Below are 19,880 nucleotides of genomic sequence, written 5' to 3'. Positions count from 1 at the left end.
ACCCAAATTTGATTTAGAGACTTGCATTATTTCTTCACTTTACTTCTAATCATGTGGCTTGGCTTTCTGCTGGGGACCTGCCATCAGAACTCTTGCAGATAATTCAGGTCTGCCTGCTGTTTCCAGTGGCCATGTCTAAATGGCATTAGGCTGCATCGTTTTTTTTTTTTGCTTTTTTTTCCCCGGCTAACTTTCAGATTCAAAGACAGAGCTAGAGATACTTAATTTTATTATTCAACATTCTACACAGTTGGTATAAATTACCACAAACACCGGCTGAAGTCTCTTTTTATGGTTAGAAACAGTTGAGTTTCTTTTGAGAAGCTTGAAAGATTATAATGAAGTCAGTGAATACTTTATCATTTACTGCCACCAAAATATTTTATTTTCCAAGTTTTACTTGGTTGAAAATTGTCAAAGACATAGAAAATGTTTTGTTTGCTTGGGCATTTGTGCTGCTTGTCTCCTGTTACTGCTGTCCACATTCCCTAAATGGTTGTGATGATTATTCTAAATAATGAATTCCTTAATGAAAAGGACATAAAACAAGAAGGGTCATTCTTTAGTGTTCTGTGAAGATACTGAATTGCAGTAAAGTCAAAGTTGACAGCATAGTTTTTTTAAAATTTTTAATCTTTCATCATCTTTTGAATGTGCTTGTTGGACAATGGTGCTGATAAGTATGGTGGCCTTGGGTCCCTGATCACTGGTGGCTCCAAGACCAAAAATGCTGGTGTTACCAATTAGGGTTGAATTTTATTTTGTTTTGTTTTTAAAAATCTTGTTCTTATGGTCCAACTTCTTTTATGCTTGATTTTTCTATCATGGACTTGTGCTGATTTTCTTGGCTGTTTTGTAAAATAGGGACCATCTTTGGTTTAACTTCAAATCCTGATAGAAGCAGAAAGATGTTAATAAATTGTTTGGGATGTGGGTTTTGACTTCATGGCTGTAAAGTAAAACAAACTATTCTGTCTTATTATAGCTGATTCCATGTGTTTAGTAACACAAGGAATGAAAAGAAGCAACTTTCAATGGCTGTAGTGTTGCTCCTGAAGGCTTCTGTTGATTTAGGGTTTGTTTGGGGAAAATATTAAAGATTTAAAGAGGTCTCCCCCATTTCTTCTGAGGACTAGTCTTCATTTTTTTCTTTTCATGTCACTCCTTTTGACTTTCTCCATCTCTTCCCTCTTTTGATGAAAAGAGGAATAATAGAGGCAGGCTGGGCAAAGAAGGGGATGAGAATTAAGAAGGAAAGAAAACCCATGTTTTATTGTATCTCTATTCTTAGCTCTTTATATATGATTGTCTTTCTTTTTTTTTTTTTAATTTTTTATTTTTTATAAACATATATTTTTATCCCCAGGGGTACAGGTCTGTGAATCACCAGGTTTACACACTACACAGCACTCACCAAAGCACATACCCTCCCCAATGTCCATAATCCCACCCCCTTCTCCCAAACCCCCTCCCCCCAGCAACCCTCAGTTTGTTTTGTGAGATTAAGAGTCACTTATGGTTTGTCTCCCTCCCAATCCCATGATTGTCTTTCTTAGTCCACATTATTTTCCTGTGAAATAGCAATTGATTTACAGAAGAGAGAATTAGGATGTGGAGAGGTTGGTGACTGGTGGACCTGGGATTTAATTCAGATATCCCCGACTCCAGGACGTTCTGTTTATGCCAAGCCACCTTGGGCAGATGTTGAAAATCATCTAGGTCAGCCTTCCCTCTTCTGTCTAAACAAATACCTTATGTTTGTGTTACTGTTCATAAAAATTGTATTATATATTGGAGACTATGCTGAACATTTTACATGTATTATCTAATATGTATAATAACTGTCATATCTTAAAGTCATTGATTGAGTAAATGGTAGAGACTAGTCTCACTCTGAGATGTTTTTTGACTTCAGAGTCCCTTGTTAAACTGCATCAACTCCATGTTTCGAAGAAACTAGAATCGACAAACTTTAAGTCACATTCCAAGATCGCCAGCTCTTTGGTGACAGAACAAAGTCTAGACTCTAGATTTCCTGAATGCTGGTTCTTTGTTCATTCTGCTCCTCAGCAGTGGGGGATTCTTGATCAGAAATGGAAGGAGATGAAAGCCTAAGCAAAATGGAGCTGGGATGCTTTGTGCTGCCTGATTCCACCACACCTCAGAGCTCAGCCACACGCAGTACTCGTGAACTGAATGAAAAATAGTAGAGGCAGGGAGAAATCAGGGTTAGAAGTGTCTCTGTGAGTTGCAGCAATTAAAAATACACACACCCACATATTATTTTCCTTTTTTTATCTTCATGAACCCTGAATATAATAAATCAGAAAAGGGGTTTCTGATAGTTCACCTTCTAAATTGCTTCAAATTCTGGTGAGTTGAACTGGAATTATTCAGTGCCTGAGATTATTTTTAAAATTTCTGTATTATCAAGAGTAACATATCAAAACGTGGTGAAAATAGTTCTTTTCTCAGAAATGCTGCAAGTAACTCTAAGTTTAAGCAAGTTTCCAGTGCAGTGTATATAATAAATCACCTGTCTCTGTTTCAAAATTGTCAGCAACAGAATGGAAACTGTAGCACTTACCAGAGGATCAAGTCCTGAAATAAAAATAATCTGCCTTTTAACAGTCACATGGTTTCCATAAATCAAAGCCATTTTTTGGGAAGAAATTCATTGTTATCTTTACTGAGAGAGCAACAACGGCTGTTGACCTTCCATTAAGTGGAACCTAGGGTGTGATTTGCGTATTTCTTCTTCAATTCCTTTGAGATTTGCTTCATGCTTACAGAGCACATGGGAGGAGAGTGCAAAGCCTCATAGGAAGAAGAAAAATAGGAAGGCCCCCGGACACCCTGTGCTTGCCCTCAGAGAGATTAATAGCAATGTCAAATCAAGTAGAGAATTCTTTTTTTTTTTTTTTTTCCAAGTAGAGAATTCTGAATCTCGCCTTTCTTCTTTCTTCCTTCATGTTCTTTCTTACACCCAGGCTGTACTGTATTTTGATCCTGCAGTAGCCATGGGAAGTAGGTACTTTCCCATGCTTGATAAAGAATGATGCAGTAACTTTGTCTGTCCTCTATGCCCAGAATATGGTTTGTCCTGCCACATGGAACATTCCACTCCTACCCTTTCATGTTATGCATGCTGAAGTAAGTTAGGAGAAAGAAACATTAAAAGACATTAAAAAAAAACAAAAAACAAAAACCCTCAGTGTGAATGCACAGAAGGTGAAATGCTGCATGTCCTTGAAAATCTCAGCGGAGGGCACACCTTCGAGCCTTGCTGTGGATGCACTTGCTAGCCTTAATGTGGGTGGGGTCGTGGTTGGGTAGGTACCCAGACTCCATACATTTGTTGTGCCACACTGAATATGGATTTGTTCATACCACTTAACTCTTCTGAATCTCAATGTCTTCACGGGTAAGCGATCAGAACTATTTGTTGGGCCCAAGGGAGACTCTTCTCTGCATAAATGAGACCTGGTTCTGCCAGCCTTGCTTGTTATTCTTCATTCTGTCCTTCTGAAGAAGAACGAGGTGGATCCCCTGATTATGTATGGCATGGCTGTAAAGTAATGAGACGCATTCTTCAGTCATGCCGTGGAGCTCACATCCATGGAAACTGGGTGTCCTCCCGCCAGGCTCACAGCCTAGACTTCTTAGACAGAAATGGTTCTGAAGTGTTTCAGAATGTGGGTGTTCACAGTGTGAGAAGCCAGTCTTATTTGTCAAACTTTTATTTATTTTTTTTTTGGCCCTTTCCGCACCCCAACCCCATTATTATGACCTAGTGCTGTTCTAAAGGATTCTTACCTGCTTTCTGAATTGAACTCTACCCTTCCAAGAGGAGGGTGTGCAATTGCCAGTGCCATTTTAAGGAGGATATTGCTGGCTCTGAAGCAGTGGGAAAAAAATATTTTGAGTAATCATCGTAATAAGCGTCTCTTAGGATGGCTTTTAAGTGGGTCTAGCACTTAGTGTATTTAAGTTCTGTAAGTGGATTTTTTTTTTCAGTTTGATATTTAAACTTTTTTTACTTAAACATTTTTAAAATTTGAATTTGGCCGACATACAATGTTACATTAGTTTCAGGTGTAGAGAGAACATAGTGATTCAACTTCTTTTATATGTTATGCTGTGTTCACCACAATTTGTAGCTACCATCGGTCAAAATGCGATGCTGTTATGGTATCATTGAGTATACTTCCTACGTTGTGCCTTTTATTTCCATGACTTATTTATTCCGTAACTGTAACTTGATTTTAAAAAACAATTCCTGTGTAATCATTTCATTATATTTTATAATAAGTGAGTAAAAGTTGCTGGAGAACTTTCGGGGCTGTGGAGAGTGAATGTAGACTGACAGGTTAACTCTTTGGTGGGGCGGGGGCAGGGAATAACTGAGTGGTGTCTCAGATTACCCAGAAATCCATTCTGCTCCAAACAGAGGGAGGTTTAGATTAAGAGATGGCTTGTTTTATGTAAACGTAAATCATATTTCTACGAACAGGTAACTTATTGTTCAGTTGGAGAGGAAGATATTCCTGGCACCATTTTGTTTTAGTATATACATGTAGTTATAGAGATCACATAATTTGGCTCTATTATGTAAATTAACCTCCCACTACATACATATATATATATATATTGTGTGTGTGTGTGTGTGTGTGTGTGTGTGTGTGTGTGTCTTTTAAAGCTATAGAATATTTACTCATTTGAAAAATGTCTATCTTACAAGTTTTATGGTTTAAATGTATGCCCTTATGTATGAATAAAGGGACTCTGTCATCTTTTTATATTCAAAAAATCATCCCTTCATAGAATACTATTTCAAGTTTAGAAAAGGATCGTCTCACAAATAAACATGTGCCTTTCTAACTAAAATTTGAACTGATGAAAAGTAGAGGATTTGAGCTAGTTTGCTGTCATCTGAGGCATTGGTCCCAAGTGACATGATTAAGTAAGTTAGGATAATCTTTTAATTCAATGATGCTTCATGGTTCATGTTTCCTTGTTCTTGTTTGGCTAAAGGAAAACAATGGGTTGAGTTTCCAGAGGGATAACGACAGGGAGGTGTGACCACAAAGATTTAGTTATTCGTGTCCCTACCCATGTATTTCCTCTAAAATAAATTAAAGCTCTTCTATAAGTTTACATTGGACAAGGAATAGGATATATATGTGTGTGTGTGTGTGTGTGTGTGTGTGTGTGTGTGTGTGTGTGTGTATACATATATATATAATGTTTTTTTTTTTTGAGTTGCTGTCTTAAGAGATTACCAGATCAAGGCAACTAACTCCCCCCCACCCCCGCCGTTGCTCCCCTCTCAAATCTTTCCTTTAGAAAAAATAGCTTTTGGGTATACAATGTAACTACCTGGGGCACCTGGGTGGCTCAGTGGATTGAGCCTCTGCCTTCGGCTCAGGTCATGATCCCAGGGTCCAGGGATTGAGCCCCGCATCAGGCTCCCTGCTCAGTGAGGAGGCTCCTTCCCTTTCTCCCTCAGCCTGCCTCTCTGCCTACTTGTGATCTCTCTCTGTCAAATAAATAAATAAAATCTTTTAAAAAATGTAACTACTTATAAATACCTGCTATGTGCAAGGTAAAATCAGGCTGAAACAAAGACTGAAGGTAACCACAGAGAGAAAAACATCCTTGGAAGTACTGAATGGCTTCTGCCCACGTGGTGGTGTTAACAGTGTGCTTTTACATGCAGAAGCTTCAGGTAGCGGTTTTAGAGTGGATCAGAATCCCCTTTTGCTCTCTGTAGTCAGCCACCAGTCAGTACGGTTTTAGAGTGGATCAGAATCCCCTTTTACTCTCTGTAGTCAGCCACCAGTCAGTACGGTCACCGCAGTTCTTTGGAGCAGGTCAGCGGCCCTGGGAGTAGGGAGGGGTGACTAAATCGTATGGTGAAATAAATGGGGATGTTCATACTGGGAAGAATCTATTTCTTCATGTCTATTTGCTACGTTTGCTATGGCCCTTGTAATAGCGTGTTCACATGCTTAATTTCCCTAGCGACATCACACATGGGAAGAAAAAAGACATTTCTTTTAACAGCTTTATTTTCTTTCCATTAGGGCGTGTTGGAGAGCTTCCTGGGCACGGCTGTCTCTGGAGCCATCTTTTGCCTGTTCGCCGGTCAGCCCCTCACGATTTTGAGCAGCACGGGGCCTGTTCTAGTTTTCGAGAGGCTTCTATTTAATTTCAGCAAGTATGTATATACATATCTAATGATAAATTAGGACTGTTTAACTGTAGAGCATTCATCGTCTAGGTTGTGCATAGAATCATAATTAGAATGTGGGAATTTTAATTCCCTAATCCCAATTAGAATGTGGGAATTTTAAGATGTGGAGGTTGGAAGGCCTTTGAAGACGGGGTATGCCAACACTCATTTTACATTCGGTCCAGCTGAGGTCCATGCGATGTCCTTTCTGTTTGCCCTCATCATCATTCTCTGCTCTTCTGGTCTTGCTTTGTGCCTCTGGGGCTGACCCCAGTGTGGACTGCTGCACTGAGGCTCCTTTTCCTGCTGGCTTCGTCTTGGGCTTGCTAGTGCATCCGTAGGACAGGGAGGGGGAGAAGTCAGGGTGTGCATCTACCTCCCTGCACTTCCCTGTCCCTGGTTAACCCTGCTGTCTGGCAGGGGCTTGTCCCCTGAGTACAACCCCTGTAAGGTGCCTCCTCAGACCTGGTTCTAGGCCTCTCCAGTGTTGGGTGACTCCAGTCCTTTCCTGGTCTTTCCAAGCCAGGAGGTAAAAATGGCTCCCCAATGTTGCTAGTCTCTGAGCACCTTGCCATTCTCGGTTACTGACAGCTCTGTAAATAGCCCATTTATTACGTTTTTCTTCACAAACCCGTTGGAGAGTGCCTTCTGTTTCCTGCCATGATCCTGACTCACACTAGAGAAATGCAATGTCTTGTTCAAGGTTCCGTGACTCATTAATGAAAGAAACTAGCTGCTCCAGTGATCTGTTCCTAACCTTCATCTCAGCGTGCTTAACTAAAGATGTGTTTCAAGAGTCAGCTGAGTAATAACATTTCTTGAGCTCTGATCATGTACCAAGGCACCAAGTATTACCCGAAGTGTGTTAGATGTACTCCCTCATTGGAGTCCTGCAGCAGTACTGAGGGACGGACCATACCCTGTTTTATAGATGAGGAAACAGGCAGAGAGCGGTAAGTGCATTGCTGAAGGCTCCATCATCTGCTGTAGGTAGGGCTAGGATTTGAACTCCTGCTTCACTTTCTGCCTCTTGTAGAGTCACTAGACACTCTTATTGGACATAACAATTGTGCTATCATATTTTCTTTTTGAAATTGATGGATCAATTTAAGAAGGAGAAAATCAGGTTAAGAGAATTATCCAAGTGACCACATTAGCACACAAATAGATTCAAAACCAAATTGGGTATTCTGGCCTCTTTCTAATGGACTTGATACCATTCTCACAGAGAGAATTGCCTTTCCCAGCAGATCTCAATCCTGTAGGTAGATTGCACCATTTCATATGATTTCTTGGGATTTCTGTATTCTTCTGTTGTTACACATTTTTAAGATTTTGTTATTGGAAATTTTATTACCTACACGATACCTCGTGGACTTCTAGTATAGTCATCTTTGAAACTCTGAGCTATCAAAAACAATCCCAAGACAGAGGAGGGAATGAGGGCTTGAAATTTGTGTTTTGAAAGCTGGGTTGAGGACATCAGCAAGGGTCTTAAGAAAATTTAAAGTTCTAGATTTTAAATAATGTGAATTTTCTTGGCTCACCACAGAAGATCCCTCCTCCGTCATCATTCTCAGGACATTGGAAAGAATTCTGTTTGTGTCAGTTTATAGAAAGTCAGACCGTTTTTATATGTTTGAGAAAACATTGTGTGAGACAAGAAAGCTTTTGTGGGAAGATGAAACAAGCATGTACTATAAACAGGAACAAACATGTGCAACCTTTGCAGAAAGATTTATTGGATGCAATGTGATCAGAGCCTTAATACACAGAAAATGTTTGTATCCCAGTTTACTTTAGATAATTGTAGGATAGAGATTATTTCCTTTCACTAAGCAAGTTCCTTTCTCACTTTCCCTTCTGTTTCATCATAATTGGTAATGTAAACATAGTTCCAAGTGATTTATTTGAAAACAGTTGTAAAGCAACAAGAAACATTCGAGAAACGATGCTTTAAATTCATCACTGAGTAGCAAGTGGTGCTTATTTGGCAAACCTTATTATTTTATTCACAATGCTGTATCATTTGCCTCAATATTACAGCAACAGTGCTAATATTGTGTCTAGATACAGATTATTTGTGTAGATCACTATTTCTCAAAGTGTATTTCCTCAATTTCTAGTCCCATGTAAGTGTTCCTTGGACAAAAAGCTTCTGTAATCCCAATAAATCCAGAATATGCTGTATATTTTATCTCCCTCTCAGTAATTCACCTTACACTTTAGCTTACTAAGGGATCTGAGAAATCCTTCGGTAAAGAAACTGGTAGGTCTGTCTTACCCAACATATTTTACCATTTTTTGAGAAGTGGGTAAATCCTTATTTTGTAACTTCAGTAGACTTGAATGCAAATTCCACATGATTCGCTGGTTTCCTCCTGATATGGGATACAGGTTTTAATGTCTGCCCTGTAAACTGGAGAATCATAAAGGAATATGAGAGATGTGCGTCCACTTTTTAAAATTAATAACAAAATGAAGGCACAAGCTTACAAGCTTTCCAAATGCCAGTTGAGTTTTGTTTTCCTAATTCTGGAGCCTCCTTTGCACTGTTTTTACACCTTACAAACCACTAATGGAAAATTAGATACATTTTCTTTTTCTTGAGTGAGGAATCTGAAAGAAGTTTTACCCTGTGTTCTAAGCTATGTACAAGCCTCATAATTAAAGTTGGAGTTTAACTTGTGTAATTGTCATTTGGTCATTCAATAATTTTTTCCTTCTGGTCTTTGAACGTTTTACTTAGAGGACTTCAAATGATTATTTTCTTCTATTATATTACTGGATTTATTCATGTAGTTTAGGGAGTTTATATTTGTCAGAGACTAAACATTAATTTCTGTAGCATGCTTCAGATGAGTTCCTCAATTCATACCTTGGTTTTATGCTCCTTAGAAACTATAACTCAAAATATCTAAGAACACTGTGGTATCATAAGGATGTAAACCCATTTAGTCACAATAGTTCCTTTTGTCTGTACTATCATTTCCTGTTAGTTTTTATAACATAATTGCTATTTAAACTTGGCACTAAAGGGACTGATAAGCTTATTGGATGTAATTTTGCCATTTTATTGTAGTCATTCTTGTTGATCAACTTGTTCTAAAAAGTTTCTCATGTCTTACTCCTCTTTCTTCTTGCTGCTGTAAACGTATCACTTTTATAATGAAGTGCCATGGGTTTTAGTGATTTTATTTGGGTTATCCTTATGGAGCTACTCTGGGAGTATTTAAGTATTGTAGAGCAGCTATTTTGGTATATCATTTAGATCCCAAGATTTAAGTGTATACATGCATTTTTTCCCCTTTGTACTCAAACCGAGTGTTCCTAACCATTAACTAGTTATTAGATTTGTTTCTCATCCTGTCCTGTAAACCTACATTCTCTAAACAACCATTAGCATTCTTAAAATAAATTAAGATTGTTCTGTCATCTTGTCAGGGTAGCAGAACTAGGTAATTGTTTAAAATTTTTATTTTATGAAAAAAGATTGTTGGCTCAGAAGTGATGAAACTGTTTCTTAGCTCTGATTGAGACTTGATTCATTGTGCGATAATGTAAATTATCTCAAATTCCTAGAATTTAGCTTTTCTATAGTCTGCTCATCTCACAAAGACATGCATAGGATTAAGCAGTGGGTTTCGAGATGGAAAGGGAATGCAAAAGATGTCTTCAGAAAGATTCCAGGAAACCCGTGGGAGATAACGCTCTACCCAAGTGTTAATAGTCGATAAGCTCTACCCAAGTGTTAATAGTCTGTTGCTTTGGTAGTATTTCCAGTCGATGTGATTTGGTAAAAAGAGGGATACAAAGGGCAGTGATCTTAAGGCCCACCCTAAATACGCATCAGGTAAGGGAATGGTGGTGTAATTAAGAACCACCCTAAATACGCATCAGGTAAGGGAATGGTGGTGTGATTTTTTAAAGGAATCATCCAGGAAGGCAGAAATTTGGTTTCTGGCTCAGCTCTGCCATTAAAACCTTAATATTGGATAAATGGCTTAACTTCCATTGGCCTTGGTGGTGTCCTCATCTATAAAATGACACATATTTGACTAATTGGCATCTGTATTAATATTCTCCAGAATAACAGTACCAATATGATAAAGAGATTTATTGTTAAGGAATTGGCTCACACAATCATGGAGACCAGCAGGTCCAAAATCTGCAGGGTGGGCCAGCAGGCTGGAGACCCAGGAGAGTTGATGTTCCAGTTCAAGGTCAAAGGGTGTCTGCTATAGAACCAGAAAGAGGCATGTTCCGGAGAAAGCCCAAAGGCAATCTGCTGGAGAAAATTTCTTGCTTGAGTTTGGCAGGTAGTTTTTTGTATTTGGTTGAAGAACTCAGTTGGATGAGTTTCATCCACATTATGAAAAGCTATCTGTTTTACTCAAAGTCTACCAAGTTAAATGTTAATTTCATCAAAACCACCCTTACAGAGACACCAAGAATAGTGTTTGACCAAGTATCTGGGTACTGCATGATCCAGCCAACTTGACACATAAAATTAACCATTTCAGTACCTAAGGACCTTTTAATTCTAATATTCTATAAAATTTTTCACTCAGGATCTCCTGGCTCCCTGTAATAGCTTATAGGTCATGTCAGTAGCTGTCTCAAGTCCTAAACCATAGGCATGCCTTAATTCGTCCAGCAAGTTCTCACTGGAAACCTGTATGCCAAGTATTGTGTTAGTTTAGAGAAGCCACATTTTATTTTAAGAGCAGTGTGAAGCCACCAAAAGGTTTTAAATGGTGGCGGGGAGATCTCATTTACATTAAAAAAGATCATTTTGGCTGTGATGTGGAAAATGGCTTTGAGCAGGGCAAACATGGATATCAGTAAGAACTTTAATCAAGCAACAACTTCTTGGTGGCCCAGACTGGGTTGTTGGTGGTGAAGGCATTGATACCATGCCTTTAGGAAAGTATTAAAAAATGTCACCATCAGAAACTCATTGTTTAAAACAAGCCTGTCGAGCTTCAAACATGTATGCTCCTTGATTTATTTCTTTTTCTTGTAGAATAAATATGACTACTACTATTTGCTTTTTCATCACAAATGATGAGAAAGAAATATTATAAAGTAATCTTCACATAATTTTAGAAGAATCAATATGAAATGGTAGAATGTCAACACTTGACCCATCTTTTCCTAGATGTGAACTAATTTACTTATAAGAAACGGAAAAGCCTTCAAAAAAATAATAAAAAGGCATCCTCTGATGCAGACAGCCTATTCTAAGACTGCTGTGGGAGAGGAACAGATGAAAAACAAGGTGGTCACAAGATGCTTTACACACAACTTTAGCAAGATGCTTTACACACAACTTTTGCTCACATCTGTGGGCAAAGTTCATGAGAAGCAGTGGATCTGGCTATAACATAGCAAGACAGCCTTTCTTGTTCTGAGTACAGTGCATTTATCCTATTTATCCTTAAATTCCTTGAGATTTTTCTGCATCTCCATTAGTCCTCCTCCAGCCAGAATTAGTTGTTCCTCTGGGACACTCTGTGGAACCTCTGTGGAATAGTACATGATACATGTGGTATCATGTACTATTTTATGGTGCGATTACGTTCATCAGTTTGTCTCCCTCAATGATGGCAATGATGTGGGGACAGAGACCATATTTAGCTTAGTGTCTTCATTAACCAGTAAAGCTCACAAACATTTATTGAGTGTGTACTGGCTACCAACGTGACACTCTCAAATTGTTTCTTTTATTAACTCCATAAAGGCAGGGACAAGAATTTTTGAATGAGAAAGTTGTTATTTACATATAAATGCTGGGACTGCTTTTGATATGACATTCTTAAACTTCTGGGATTATTTCTTTATGATAGCAGGATGATATCACTAGACCACTTCTTTAACCTTAATATTTTCTGGATGAAATCAAGACTGAGTTTCATATCTAGTGGCTACAAGTGATCTTGGGTTTTAGCAATCATTCTGCAGTTATTGGGTAGTTTTATATTATTCTTTGTGTTCCAGGGAGGATTAATCTGATTACCTTTCTTTCTTTCTTTCTTTCTTTCTTTCTTTCTAGGGACCATAATTTTGACTACCTGGAGTTTCGCCTTTGGATTGGCCTGTGGTCAGCCTTCTTGTGTCTCATTTTGGTAGCCACAGATGCCAGTTTCTTGGTTCAGTACTTCACTCGCTTCACCGAAGAGGGTTTCTCTTCTCTGATTAGCTTCATTTTTATCTACGATGCTTTCAAGAAGATGATCAAGCTAGCGGACTACTACCCCATCAACTCCAACTTCAAAGTGGGCTACAATACTCAGTTTTCCTGTGCCTGTATGCCTCCTGACCCAGGTAAGGACATCATGCTTGGTGCTTGTACTTCCCCTGTGTTTGGAGGAAAGTGTGGGCTCCATGCGTGCAAGCTTTCAACATGATGTTTTCTCTGAGAAACCATCCTGCTGAATTTGAAGTCTCATTACCCAAAGTGCCTTAGCCCCATGATTCAATCGGAAGGTGAAATCAGGAGGTCTGGAATCTGAATGTAATTAGCCCAGTACTTTGAAATTAACTCAAACTGCAGTATTTGTAAAGAAGTTTAATGCACATTTTTTATTATGTTAGTCACCATACAGTGTATATTATTCTTAATCTTATCTGAAAGTTGAGGGAACCAAGTACAAATATCATCAGATCTAAGGTCCAGACCAGACGAGTCCTCTGAACTTCTATCCCATATTTTGCTGTTTCCTTATTACTATAGAAATCTCTTCCTAAAGTAAACTCTAAATTATTTTAAGCTTACAGAAGAAACAAGATTCTCGTTCACTTTATATAATTTGAAGCATGAAATTAAAAAAGAAATTCAGACTGGAGTCACCTAGTAGCAAAGTAGAGCCTTATAGTTCATTTGTGACAAACAATGTAAATAAGAAAGGAAAAAGAAGAAATGAGAGAAACAAAAGAAGGAATGTTATGCTGTCCCGGAAGATTTATATTCTAGAGTTAGGAAAGACATAAAAGTAAAAAGTAAGTTCCGGGTGAGGAATAGGATTCTGTACATCTTAGCACTTTAATATCTGTCTTGCCAAACCTGAGGCAGCATCAGGATTTTTTTCCCAAAGAAGTGCTCAATTTGCTCTCTGAAAAAATTTTTTTTGACTAATTTATCATCATTTTATAATATAGAAGGCATTTGGGAGAAATGATTCACTTCGGGAAAAGTCGTTTTATATTTGCTCTGGGAGAATGAGGGGTAGACATTTGTGTCAGACAATTAAATGGAAATAGAGTTATTTATCCCAGGTTATGCAATTAGCTGCGGGTCATTGTCCCTTAAAATAAAAATGGACATAACACTCCATGCTTCCGAACTGACTCTTGTAGCACCAGGAGTACAATGGTGTGCTGAAGGCTTTGTGAATCTGAGCGCAGATGTAGGGCATATTCATGCCCTGTGCACTTTTACTTAGAGATTCTGAGGAAGAAACTCTTAATGTTTACAGTGAAACAAACGTGGATGTATTATAGACTAGAATGCAAACAAAATTATTATGAGTTTAAAAACTAAACAAGATACTACGAAGCATTTTAATGCTTATGGCTTGGCTGTGTCAGATTGCTCTCAGATATTTTGGTTTTGTATCTGTGTTCTTCTCTGACACTTGGGCAGAGACATCTTAGAAGACCTGTATGCATCTTGAGTGGTGAGAGACAAGAGAACAGTATCTCCTTAAAACTGGGTCAGTCAGTAACCCTGATGGAAAAATAGGGCATTGTTGGGCTTTGCACCCATGGGTTCTTTGGTCTTATTTAAGGACAGTCAACACACATTAAAATAAAGGGCATGCTTAAAAGCAAAGCAGAGACTCGTACAAGATGGAAATTTAAAGATTCAGGGAACATGAATGACATATAGGTCCAAAAGTTTATTATTATTAAAATATATACTGATTCTGAATATTTCATAGCATAAAATATGCTTTGAAAAGAGTAAGTACTCAATGCGTGATAGATACTATCATTAGGATCTGTGGAATACGCTTGAAACACAGACGTAAGCATTACACGTCCATGTAGAACATGTCCTAAAAGAAAGAGGGGGTTACCCTCCATTGTGGACTTTCAGCGGAAGTCCAGACTCTGCATATTCCAAAATATTGACTCACAGCCATATTGAACTGTGGGATTTTGAACTTTCCTCTTCATTATTTCTGTCTATCTTTATGTGCTTGTCTGTATGTAAATACTTATTTATGGAGAAGTCAGGAATCTGACTTCATAGGCAAGTCTGAGGAGTTATACAACAAATTTTTCTAAAGGAAAAAAGGTACTTTCTCAATTGTTTTGAGGTGTGAGGTAGTCATAAAGCCAGATGAGGGCTTTGTCAACATCCCTGCCACAAAAAAGATCTACCTACCTGAGGCTAATGGAAACTGGTCCTCGTTGTTTCGATTGGATGCGGACAGAGAGGGTCAAATAAAGCCAAGGAAGACATATTTGAATGTGTTTTAACTGTGAAAAACATATGAAGATTTCACATGTAATTTTCCTTCCAAGAAGGATCGTGTTTTCTTGAAAACTCATTTTGAGGCTTGAAACATGCGTAGTAAAGTACTAGTTGAAGTGGAGATAGATGGTTTTTCCTTTCACCTGTTTTCTTTAGCTCGGATGGGAAGTCTGTCCTAAAGAGCTAGTTGTTGTCTTGGAAGTTCTCTGACAATTCTGCTACCTCTGAATGATGCCAGTAAAGTAGTGTAGCTGGGCTTTGAAATCAGAAAATCTTGTGTTTGAGTCCCAACTTAGCTAATAATACCCTTTGTGTGACTTTGGGCAAGTTCCTTTTCCCACAGAAACTCTGCCTCGCCTTCCTCATCCATAAAATGGGGTCCTTACCTTACAGAATTATTGTATCAAATAGGAAAACATGAGGTATTTCAAAGTAGTGAGGACAGATTCTGATATGTAGTAAGTTACTAAGCGTTAACTGCCATTGTTACCGCTGGTATAATTTATTAAAACTTACGTTAGTAAGTATGAATGACGGAACCAGGCAAGCCCGCTTCATCATCCTCCCTTCTAAGCGAATATTGCTGGGCAGTTGGCTTGTTCTGCAACCAGACCCTTGATTGCAGCCCGTATTTTTAGAGTTGTCCAGATGAAAGGAGCCCCTGAAGGATATGCTCATGAGTGTCAGAGATTAATTTAATCCACGGAAATAAAGCCTGTTTCTGGTTTGAGAGGAGGCAAGTGGATATCTGCATTTTCACGACAATCCTCAAAACCCCCTTGTATTAGTGACTGCGTTTCCCTCACAACCGTAATACTTTTTGATAGAAAACTATATACCACCATAAATTTCATACCTTCACAATAACAAACTGAAAAATGATAGAGAATAATACGGCTGCATGTACAGCTCGACTGAATAGTCTTAAAACAACAAGAGCCTGGTCTTTCATCGCAACATGCACTCCAAGTAAAAGAATTCAATGAGTCAATAATATTTGAACTGGCGGATAACTTGTTTTCCAGCACTGGGATAGTGTGTAACAGTGAACCAGCAACTACACTGATGGAGTCATGAGCCTGCAAACTGAGAAGTGATTTTAGAGGGAGGGAAGTAGGGGTCGCTTAATCATTAAGAAAACTCTGTCGGTGGCCACAGTAGTAGTATGAATTCGTTGTGCTTTGTGGCGACCACTCTCCCTCCTCTTTTCCTTCCTTATCTTTCTTGATGTCACTTGCTTCCGTAAATCTTTACCACTTCCCGAGTTTCCGTTTCTTCCCACATCTTTTTCCCCTTTCGTTTTGCCCCATCTGTTGCTCAGGGGCCAAAGTCATCTACTTCCTTAGGTTCCCATTTACTGAGAACTGAGAAAGCTCAGTTGCCAGTGCTAAAAGGAAAATTAGTCATGAGATTTGGCATATCGGTCAGGGTGGATGCATGGTTTTTGAGCTAAAATTTCCTTTTCTTAGAAATAGAGTGGCTGTTAATTGAGGTAATAGAGGCCGTATCTCCACCACTGAGCCCGGTGCTTACATAGCAGAGGCGTATGAGGAAGACGATCCGTTTCAGAAGTCAGTAGTAAACTGAGAAGTATCCACTGAGCCACCCAGGCGCCCCAACTGAGAAGTATCCAAATGAAGGACAGTTCACAGTTTTACAGTTCATCCCCAACATCCTGGTTTGGGAAACTCTTAGTGTGATGAAGTGTGAACAGTATGTGCTTCGGGATAAAGGAAAGTGAGCATGTATTCGGCTCTAATTAGCAGCGTGGCCCTGATTTCTTGTTTTATAACCTGTGAGCTGGGTTAGTAGTTGTACCTACTCTTAGAAGTTACTACTAGATGGATTGAATGAAAGCGTATATGCACATTGTTTGACACCTCATAGACACCAAGTAACAATTTTTTTCTCATTTCTCATTGTTTCACAAAAGAGGCCTCTGCCAGTTTTCTTTTAGTTGTATTCTTTTAAAGCGGTTCAAAATATAATTTGTCCCTCCAATTTTCCTAGAGGAAGATACTAACTAGGTTTTTCTTGGAAGCCAGTTCCCCTCAAATTAACAACTAATGTGCTATTGTAGATAAATATGAAACATCGGAGCCATATTTAAAGAAAAAAGTGTTAAGGAGTTCAGTACATTGTAATTAGATCACTTAAGATTACTCCACTGGATCCCAAGTGTGCACAACGGTTGGACACTGTATGCAATCACGCAGAAGAAGGCCATAAAGGTCCTATTGGTGAAATGTTCAGTTCTCTTAAGGGGAATTGGTCTAATTCACTCAAAAACATAAATGATAGAATTTTGTAAATCGGGGAGAAGTCATGAGCTCTCCTCTTTCCCCTCTCCTCCTCCTGCCCTTTGGTCTTTCCCCTTCTGCTCTCAGCAAAAATTTGTCATGGGTCCGTTTCATTCCTTTTAAAGAATTGTGCTTGGGATGAGGTACACTACACATGTATCCCACACACGTGCACCCACCACACATATCCATACCTATCTATCACTACACTGTATGTGCGCACCTCACTCACCTACACACACACCTATACACCATACTGTATATACACACCATGCCACACATACCTGTACACCACACACATACCTATACCTCATACTGTACACACACCTATACACCACATACCACGTCACAACATCTCTACACCATCCTGCACCATAAGCACACACCACACACATCACATGCACCTATATACACACATACATATATACCATACACACACATACATGCATACCTCTATACCATACTACACACACCTATACACCAGACATACACATGTACACACCACACCACACACATTTATATACCACACCACACACAGACCAAATTGCCCTGCACATACACAGACCTAGACACCACACACACACACACACACACACACCCCTATATACTCCACCACACACATACATACCCACACACACACCACACAAATACCACACAGACACACATATACACACAGATTTTTATAAAATGTGTTGTCTTTCAAAGTGTGTTAATTACTTTTTGAATGAACAAGCTCAGATTTTCATTTGACCTACACTTTCAGAAATCCATTTCTACTTTGGTACCTGTTTTCATTTGCCTAATGTGCCAAGGTTGCAGTGACTGTACTCTCAAGGGCATATTAATATTTTAGAAAGGGTCAAAATAAACTTTCTAATCAAATGTGGTTTTATATCTGGAAGGGAAAGAAGCCTTGCTAAAAATGATAAATAAAATAGAAAAGCAAGAAAATCACGCCAAGAGAATAGATACTATACTTTATTGTTAACAGAAGGGATATATTTTATTGATTCATTGTTGACTGTTCCAGAGAGAACATGCTTCATAATGGATGAATGATTAAGAGGAATAAATCCTTTTTCAGGCACTGAAACATTGTTGTCTATAGTATCGCTTAGTAAAAGATGGCTTTTCCCCTGGTGTAAAACTGTAAGACCAAGTCAAGAGATCAGAAGTAGCCACGGCTTCCATGTCTGTGCCTTTGTTTTATTCCCAGCATGAGGAGGCTTCCAGATGCTCTAAAATGGTTGTCACTAGCGTAGAATTTCATTACCATTTTTTTCTATATAATTTTTCTATTATCTTAATAAATGCTAAGCACCAATATGTTACAGCCATTAAAAAGAACTGCTGGATTGTGTCTCCTGTGGTCCCATATTATAGTCAATATGCGTTTCATAATTAGAAAGTCCATTAAAAGAAAATTAGGAAATAAAATATAAAATTAGGAAACAAAAGATAATCTTAATTTATCTTCCATGACCTGCATCATATTCTATGAAATTTTATTTTTATTGTGTATCATTCCCGCTTTGGATTATAAAGTAGGTTTAAATCACAAAGTAATGGTTAGGCAGGAGGTAACAAGCCTTCTGGTATAGGACCACTCGGGCTTTGCATTCGCAAGGAGACTTTACCAGCACAGCTGAAAGTTTTCTCATTCATGGCTATATGGCCTTTTGAGAAAACCATGGAAATTTGAAACATCAATCATTTTAGTTTCCTTTTTCTCTCCTAGCCTAATATTTTAGCAGTTTCTGTATAACACCTGCAGGAATCAGAAACAATGAATTTGGGTAATCACCAGACCTGTATTAATTAATTCTCTAGCTGTGGGTCTGTATAGAAACACAGATTTGGAAAATATACGCTGTAGTAATTTCTATACACATCTGAAATGTAATGATGGGTGGGTAAGGAAGAGAAGTGTGTGTGCATTTTTGTTTGTTTGTTTGCTTTGTGAAAACAGTGGCTAAATATATCCCCCTTAATATCTGACAGTAGCTGAGCTCTTTGACTTTCAAGGCAGTATCATAAGTGAACACGTGGAAAAGTGTCCCTGGGTTGGAGAGTGTCCTAACTTGAACTTACCTAGGTACAGTGAAAACCTCAAGCATGAGGCTTGGTAAAAATACTTAGGAAAATGAAAGGGATAATAACAAGAGAAAGTGAAAAAAAAATTTCTCTTAATTTTATTTGTTTTAAGGCTCAAGTCTGAGACAGTGGCAGGTAATTTCCCTAAGAGCTGTTTCTCCCACAGTTTTCTTCATTCACCTTGTCATCTCTCCAAAAGCCACTTTGGCCTTTTATTGATCTCGACATTTAAAGCATAAATATTTGATTTTATTAAGAGGCGCTCATGTGCTGAAATTATCTAGGACCCTTAAATAAGTCTGACGTGACCCCACAGGTAAGAAGCTTCTTCAGTTTTATTCTGTATCTATTTTCCAGTCTCTGTTTCCTCAAATTTGCTCAAGTAGAATGGAATAAAACATTAAAGTTTCATTATCATGGAGAATACTCTTAAATTTTTTTGTCATTCAGAGCAGGTAAACCAATTCTGCATTATTGTAAACCTAAGAAGCTATGCTGAGGGTATAGATTGAGATTTGGCTAAGATTTATTAAACACCATCCAAGTGCCAGATATTTTACTAAGGGAGTTTAATAAACTCTATTTCAATACATTATATTGTAATATTGTAATATATATGTATTAAATCATCACATAAAGCTTGTGTGGTAGCAGCCTTTCTTCCAGGGGTGAAGTTTTGCTTCCTCCAGGTCATAAAGCTAGCAGTAACCCTGGCTAGCATCCATCTTAGGTCCACTTGCTCCTGGAGAACCCACTAACAATTTTGCCT

The 19,880-nt window shown here is 38.4% G+C and overlaps 1 protein-coding gene across 5 annotated transcripts in view; it reads left to right on the top strand.

Annotated features, from left to right (window-relative positions):
• The window catches only part of SLC4A4 (solute carrier family 4 member 4), a 386,600-nt gene that overhangs the window by 256,453 nt on the left and 110,267 nt on the right, over positions 1-19,880 (top strand). For all 5 annotated transcript variants that reach the window (XM_059159558.1, XM_059159548.1, XM_059159567.1 and 2 more), the window contains exons 13-14: positions 6,087-6,220; positions 12,291-12,562. In XM_059159558.1, coding sequence (XP_059015541.1) covers positions 6,087-6,220; positions 12,291-12,562 — 406 coding nt within the window. The remainder of the gene's footprint in view (positions 1-6,086; positions 6,221-12,290; positions 12,563-19,880) is intronic.

The sequence above is a fragment of the Mustela lutreola genome, chromosome 1, assembly GCF_030435805.1.
Source record: "Mustela lutreola isolate mMusLut2 chromosome 1, mMusLut2.pri, whole genome shotgun sequence".
NCBI classification, from domain to species: Eukaryota; Metazoa; Chordata; class Mammalia; order Carnivora; family Mustelidae; genus Mustela; species Mustela lutreola.
This window is presented reverse-complemented; position numbering and strand designations above follow the sequence as displayed.